The 7,553-nt window shown below is 43.3% G+C and overlaps 1 protein-coding gene across 3 annotated transcripts in view; it reads left to right on the plus strand.

The window, feature by feature from the left end:
• LOC138172676 (rho GTPase-activating protein 7-like) overlaps nucleotides 1-7,553 on the plus strand; it is a 126,400-nt gene that overhangs the window by 7,475 nt on the left and 111,372 nt on the right. For 2 of the 3 annotated variants that reach the window (XM_069102399.1, XM_069102400.1), the window contains exon 1: nucleotides 302-561. The exons of the other annotated variant lie outside the window; for it this stretch is intronic. In XM_069102399.1, the coding sequence (XP_068958500.1) occupies nucleotides 417-561 (145 nt within the window). In that variant the 5' untranslated portion in view covers nucleotides 302-416. Of the gene's footprint in view, nucleotides 1-301; nucleotides 562-7,553 lie in introns of those variants that run through there. 3 annotated transcript variants of the gene reach the window in all.

Here is a 7,553-nt window from a genome sequence, read left to right on the forward strand (position 1 = left end):
GTGTGTGTGTGTGTGTGTGTGTGTGTGTGTGTGTGTGTGTGTGTGTGTGTATACCCCTTTCCCCTAAGAAATACTCTCCTGGGGATACCCACTCATGTGTTCTGCATGGAGGCATGAAGGGCTGACTTGTTGACACAGTGTTTGGTGTGTACTCTGGGGCTTTGAGATCCAAGTGGGCAGCCGCTTCCTTCTCGGCTCAGCCTGACCTCAGCAGCTTGGAAGGAGTTGCTCTCTCACTCCCTCATTCTCTCTCCCCAAAAGGGGTGTTAACTAATCGTATGCAGACATCTCCTCCAGAGCCTCACACACCATCCAGCTGGAAAGGAGGGAGCCAGGAGTGCAGGACTGGGACAGGGGGAGTTTCTCTGAGACAATCAGGGCTTCCTTCTATCCCTACCCCCCCACCCCTTCCCTGGATGGAGTTCCGCTGGGCTAGAGGGGCTGGGGTGGGTGTGCGGGGGCCTGCTCAGCTCCGGAGAGCCTTCAGTGAGCATATCAAGGATTCCACCAGCAGAGCCTGGGAGGTGTTCTGGAAGAGGGCAAGGGAGCGGAGGCTAACAGGTTAGTCTGGTGGTCAGTGGGGGGCTGGGGGGGGAGACCTTCCCAGTGGTGTCTTCAGAGGTTTGAGTGGCTTTGGGTCTCTCCATGGGGGGTTAAGGGGGAAGCAGCACCCCACAGACATTCTCTAATCCTAACACCTGATTGCAATGCTCCTAGCTTTCACAACTAAAATTCCAGAGGAATCTCAGAGAAGGGATAACTTAAGACTGGGTAAGCAGATGGGCAAAAGGAATTTGCCTTGATATGAGTGGGATGGGTAAAGTAGTAGAGAATATGCTTAGCATTTGGAAATAGGGAAGAGATTGCTTCTTCAGCCCGCTGAGATGATCCTTAGCAGCCCAGGTCCTGGGCTGGGGGAGGGTTTTAGCCTAGCACTGGCAGCGTGGGGTAGCAGAAAGACTAGTGGGTACAGTCAGAAGACAACTTTAAGATCTAGCTTTGCTGCTTGCTACCCTAGGTGACCTCAGGCCATCACTTAAACTGCCTGGGCTTCAATCTCCAGAAGAATTTGGACTAGAAGGCCTGTGAATTCTCTACTCTCTGGCTCTGGCCAGACTCAAGCACCTGCTGCTCCTTCCTCCCTCCCACTCTCAATAAAGAGAAAACGAGGGTCAGGTCCCTGGCAGGCGCTAAGGCAGTGTCGGGCCAGTACCGTGCACCAAATTCTGAGTAGGCAGGCAGGAAAGAGTTGAGGCTCAGTTTGCTCATGCCACACTCCTTCTGGAACTTAGAGGAGGCAGGAGAGGTTACACAATGTGCAGCGGGCTGACCCTCTGGGCCAGACGTCAGAGTATGGTCCCTGGGCCTCTCTGTCCGGGAACGATACCTGGCTTCCCCGGGCGGTTGCTACAACAAAACTTAGAAACAAAACGTAAGCAGTGCAAGATTGAGAACCCAGAGACTGCATTCCATTCTCTGCAGGCCAGCCGGCCAGTGGCCTTGCTGCTGTCAGAGATGGAAAGTGTATGCAGGGAGAAGGGGTTGGGGCCCCCTCAAGAGTATAAGGTGACTGCATCGCCCCCGACAATGTACAGGCCCTGAAAGGCTCTGCCCAGATGGCATGAATCGTAACATCGACATCTGCAAGGCAACCAATGGATTCGCTGAATCCTTCTCCTGTCTCACTGCTTAGAAAAGTGCTGTTCACGAATAAGAGACTTTCTCATTTGGCCTCTGGCCTAACTTCCTAAAGCCCGCTCTTGCTCTGGAGAAATTCTCCCCTAAATTTAACTTAACTCTGTGTGTGATCGTAATTTATTAGCGTGATTGCCCCTTTCCTACCTTTCCAGTCTCATACTTGGCGCTTCTCCACTTAGTCTGTGATCCAGTGACACTGGCCTTCTAGCCATTCCTCGAACACATTCCTTCATCTCCCCAATCTGAGAGTTCTCACTGGCTGTCCCCCATATCTGTAACCCTCTGTTTCTTCATCTCCTACCCCCCAACTTGCCTGGGTTCCTTCAAATCTCAGCTAAAGTCCCACCTTCTATCCTTTCTCGATCCTTCTTAATCTTAATGCCTTCCCTCTGGGACTACCACTAACTTATCCTGTCTTAGGAAGTTTTCCCACCAAGTCTAAATCTGCCTCTCTGCACTTTACAGTCATTGCTCTTAGCTCTCTCCTCTGGGACCAAGTGGAAAAAAAGTCTAATCCCTTTTCCACATGCTAGCACAATAGCTCCAATGCTTGGAGATTGTGATCGATTCCCTGCTGAGCCCCTTCTTCTCGAGGATAAACACCTCCAGTTCCTTCAATCATACTCATATGACATGTTCTCAAGACCTTCCCCCATCATTGTTGCCCTCCTTTGGACTCTTCATTGTCACAATATCCTTCCTAAAATGTGGTGTTCTAAACTGAGCACCAAATTCCAGAAGTCTTCAGGCTAGGGTAGAATATAGCAGCATTGTCACCTTTCTAGTCTAGTCACCTGGAAACTATGTCTCTCACTAAGATAGATAGCATTAACCTTTTTGGATGCCGTGTCACACCGCTGCTGACATATTAAACATGGTCAACTAAAATTCCCAGTTTTTTTTTTCAAATGAACCTCTATCCAGCCCTGCCTCCTTATGGTATGACTATGAATTGACTTTTTGAGCCCAAGATACAAATTTGCATTTGGATGTATTATATTTCCTCTTCTGAAATTCAACTCAACATTCTTGGCTTTTTAAAAAAACAATCCTATCATCTGGTATAATAGTACTTCCTCCCAGTTTGGTGTAAATTTGTATAAATGTGGCACCTGCAAATCTGATAAGCATGTCATCTGTGGTTTTATCCAGGTACTAGAAAGAAATGTTGAATAGCAGAGAGCCCACTTGGATGTCTTGGGTACTTCACTAGGCATCACCTTCAAGTTGATTAATGGATATTCTTTGGGTCCGGCTTCTGAGTCAGCTCTGTTTCCAACTAGCTGTCATCTTAACTAGCCAATATCTCCATCTCTTCCATAAGAACAGCAACTTTCAATTGAAGAGAGTATTCTGCTTTAACCTCTGAGGTCTTCCTGGTTACTTGGGGATTATTGGCACAGCAGTTGGTGGAGAGACTGGATTAGGGTCCCCCGTCCCTGCCATCTCCCCAGACATAGACGTTGTGGCTTTCAAAAAGGAAATAATGTCAATAGGGAAAAATACTGTTGGTAGGACTAACTTGCACAGGAACCACTGGTTCCTTTGAAGTCCAACAGATTTCTGTGGCCAAGGCTGTAGTAGGTAGTTGTTCTGTGACAATACATCTGGGAGATGCTATTCTAGCTACAAAGAGAATTGGGAGTTGGGTTGGGAAGAGCAGTGGGAAAGACAAAGTGTTTGGGTGGCTAGGCTTTGCTCCCGACTTGGAGACCATAGTATTCATCATGTTCACCAGTCTTGCATAGTCAAGAAGGATATTCAAATGCTCAGATAGGATCTATGATCTCACCGATTAATTAACAGACTCTTGTCAAGTGTCTACTATGTGCCAGGCCCAGAGCTAGGTGCTTGGAAGTACAAAGACAAAATTCAAAACAATACCTATTCTCCTGTAGCTCACATTCTGTTGCTCATCTCCAGTGTTGCAGATTGTGACCCTTCCAGGCCAGCCCATTCTTTGAGACTCTTAGATAACGTCTTGCCATAAAGGGTCCCACGAAATGTGCTTGATATTGAGGGGATACCAGTGGTGCACAAAGGCTTTCATACTGAGACCACTGGGGCTAACTGAAGAAATGACACCTAATATTTTTTAAAATAGTATCTTGTTTTATTTAATACCTCATACTTTTTTGGGGGGAGGGGGAAAGGCAGGGCAATTGGGGTTAAGTGACTTGCCCAAGGTCACACGGCTAGTAAGTGTTAAGTGTCTGAGTCTGGATTTGAACTAAGGTCCTACTCACTCCAGGGCCATTGCTCTATTGACTACATCACCTAGCAGCCCCCTATCTCATACTTTTAAAAGCTCATTTACACATATTTTTGCAGAACCTCACAACAGTCCTATGAAGGAGCTGAGGCAGACATTGCTACCCCTCTTTTACAAATGGGGAAACAAAGCAGTTAAGAGACTTGTTCCCTAGTTCAGTGACCAAAGGTCAGCCTTGAACTTAGGCTTCTTGACCTTCAAAATGGTACTTTTTCCATTATAACAGGGAGACCCCGAAAGACTAGACTCCAGCTGCCTGTGCCATTGAGAAGATCATTGCTCCTCTGTTGTTCACTAGTGCAGGGATTTGGGAGGTGGGGTGACATATATACATCTATATGTGCGTGTGTATATATATATATATATATGTATATATTCACACATACCCACATGCATATGTATTTGTATGTATACATACATATATACAGAGAGAGAATAATCCTGTGTATTTTCATCTATTTAAAAAATTATTCTGAGAATTATCCTGAGGTCAATAGGTTTCACCTGATTGTCAAAGGGGTCCATTGCAAACACATGTGTGTAGCATGCACACACAAATGCACAACATACATCAAGAATCCCTGTTATGCAATCCATAGAGGGAGATTGGCTATAACAGTGATGAATACCCAAATTACTGAAATTGATGAAAGGGATATTTTTCTTTAAGACACCACTAGCTGCTGCTAATACTCATTCTTATACTAATCTTTACAGAGACCTAGAGGAGAGATACATATAAAGGATGTTTCTTCTAATTGTCCCTCTTCTGAGTCCCTCTCATAATAGAGAACATGTTATTTATTTATTCACTCATTCATTTATTTATTTTGATGAGCCATTTCCAGTGTAGAAACTTCCTCTAGGGATGTCTCTCAGCATGATTTGATGGGGCCAGTGCTTATCTGAGTATTTATTGATTTGAACCCAGATTCTGACTCCAGATCTAGTACTCTCTCTACTTGACCACAATGTCTTTCTGTCACCTTTCTCAAATGTTGCCTAAAATATGGAAAGAATTGGTGTGTGATAAGGCTTTGCAGTTATCTCCTCATTGTTTCCCTTTTCTATGTTCAACTCTAATCATGGAAGACTCAGTCTATCTACATCATTGATCATATTCAGGACATATTGCCTTTATGGGGTGTCCCCTATGTGCAGACCAGGTATAAAGAGGTGGGGGAGGGGCGGCTAGGTGGCACAGTGAGTAAGAGTGCTGGCCCCGGAGTTGGGAGGACCAGGGATTGGTTCCGGCCTCAGATACTTAACACACACACACACACACACACACACACACACACACACACGCACAAAACGGGGCGAGTATCCTTGGGCAAGTTACTTAACCCCAATTGCTGTAAAAAAAAAAAAAAGGTGGGGGAAAAGTAAAAGAAGACATTCTAACCTTAGACCTTTCTGAGCTGTTCAGGCCACCAACTATTCAAAGGTGTTGGAGGGGACCTTAGAATCCGTCTTCTAGTCCAGAGATTCCCAAACTTATTTGGCCTTTTAAAAAAATACTCAGCACGCCCCTGAAAAAATCTACTTTCTTTAATCCTTTACCGGTTATTTTTGTTTTGTTTTGTTTTTTAAAAATTTGCATCATTTAAAAAAAGCATTTTTTTTAAAATGATGCATCTTAAATTTAATTGTTGATTGTAAATTTCTGGTTTTTTTCCTGCATTGAAATTTTGATAATGCAATATTGCATCATGTAACTGTATAGTATTGTATTGCAAACAAGTCATTACATGCACATATTCCTGCTGATGTGTGATGGACTTCCCAACAATGTGCGACATGCTTGTCTGCCAACACTTGCTTGTTAAGACCTGTTGGAGGACTTGACCACTGATGGGTTATTACTTGCATTTTGTGTGTTTATTTGGAAAATAATGTAATCACTCTGACTTTAACTCTGTCACACAACAGATGAAACATGTATGAATGATTTTTTCAAAATTTTCTTCTGTTCTTTCCTTATGCTTCCACTGCCCCCTTATTTTTATTCAATACCCCTACCCCCCGATTGCACCCGAAGTACTACCACCTCCCTCTTCCTCCAGTGTTACAGCACCTACCAGGGGGCAGTATCACCCACTTTTGGAACCTATGTTATAGTCTAATGCCCTCATTTTGTCAATAAATGAACAGATTTCCAAAGAGATTGAGTCTTGCCCGAGGTCACACAGGGAGTAGATGGCAGAGAGGATTCAAACCCAGATTGTCTGGTTCCAGATCTACCATGCTTTCTGTTGTATCATCCTGCTTTTCCTCCTTCATCCAGTGGACTTTTTCCTTTAACTTTTCACTATTTTCTGAATCCTTACTGATCATTGAATCCCAGGTCAAGGCCTGAAGCCTTCTGACCTACTTTTAGCTTCTTAGTTTCAGAAATCTCCTGCACTCAGTCCTTAATTACCCATCTCCTTTCCTCTGCTGCTCTCACCCATCTGGTGCCTGGTTCTAGCACCTACTTATTTCCTTCCATTCTTATTCCCACTACTATACACTATAGACCACAATCATGCCTTTTCTAAGATTTATTGATAATATAAAAGTGTACATGTATGTAAAATTCAGAAACAATTCATCAAAGTGAGATCATTGGGGACAGGTGGTGCAGTAGATAGAGAGCTCGGCCTGGAGTCAGAAAGACCTGGGTTTGAATTCAGCCTCAGATACTTGCCAGCTATGTGACCCTGGACAAGCCACTTAATTTGCCTCTATTTCCTCATCTGTAAAGTGAGGATATTAATAGCACCTATCTTCCAGAATTGTGAGTATCAAATAAGATAATAATAGTAAAGAACTTAGCATGGTCTCGGCACATAAATAGGCGCTATACAGATATTAGCTATTCTTGTCATTACTTTAACTAATCAAAAGTCTAAATAAATAGAAAGCTACCCAGCTCAATAATTGATAGCACTTAGCTTCTAAGCTGTTCCATCTATCTATAGTCTCCTGGGTCTATTATGGGCTATCTTGAATCCTAGACAGGCCAGATTGTCTAAGTCCCTTTTGAGGTCTCCGTGAGAATATCATTTCTTGTCCCAGAACAGCAAGAAGCTCATTTTAGGCTTTTCCCAGAGGCCTAATTAAGAGAGTGATTGAAATTTTGTTCTAGAGCACCCTAAATTAGAAGGTGTTAATAACATTTTCACCCCATGACAATGTAGAAACTACTCAACTTTACACCTGATTTGCAAGAACATTTTGTTAAAATGGAAAGGTAAAAGATGGATTTTTCTGCTGGATTCATAGTTGGTAATTGCACTGACGGAGTTCTTAGACTTATCAAAGTTGTTTTTCTTTACAATGTTGGTGTTATACATTTCTCTCCTGGTTCTACTCACTTCACTATGCATCAGTTGGCACAAATCTTTCCTGATTTCTCTGAAATAACTCCTTTGATGATTTCTTATAGCACAGTAATATTTCATTTCATTCATATACCATAATTTGTTCATCTGTTCCCTAACTGACAGATACTTCCTTGGTTTGCAGGGTTTTTTTGTTTTTGTTTTTTGGGTTGTGGGTTTTGTTTTTTGTTTTTTTTTTTTTTTTACCCAAAAAAAAA

The sequence above is a fragment of the Petaurus breviceps genome, unplaced genomic scaffold (genome assembly GCF_028583685.1).
Source record: "Petaurus breviceps papuanus isolate PSGF00001 unplaced genomic scaffold, PetGlider_PUasm1.0 551, whole genome shotgun sequence".
Classification (NCBI taxonomy): domain Eukaryota; kingdom Metazoa; phylum Chordata; class Mammalia; order Diprotodontia; family Petauridae; genus Petaurus; species Petaurus breviceps.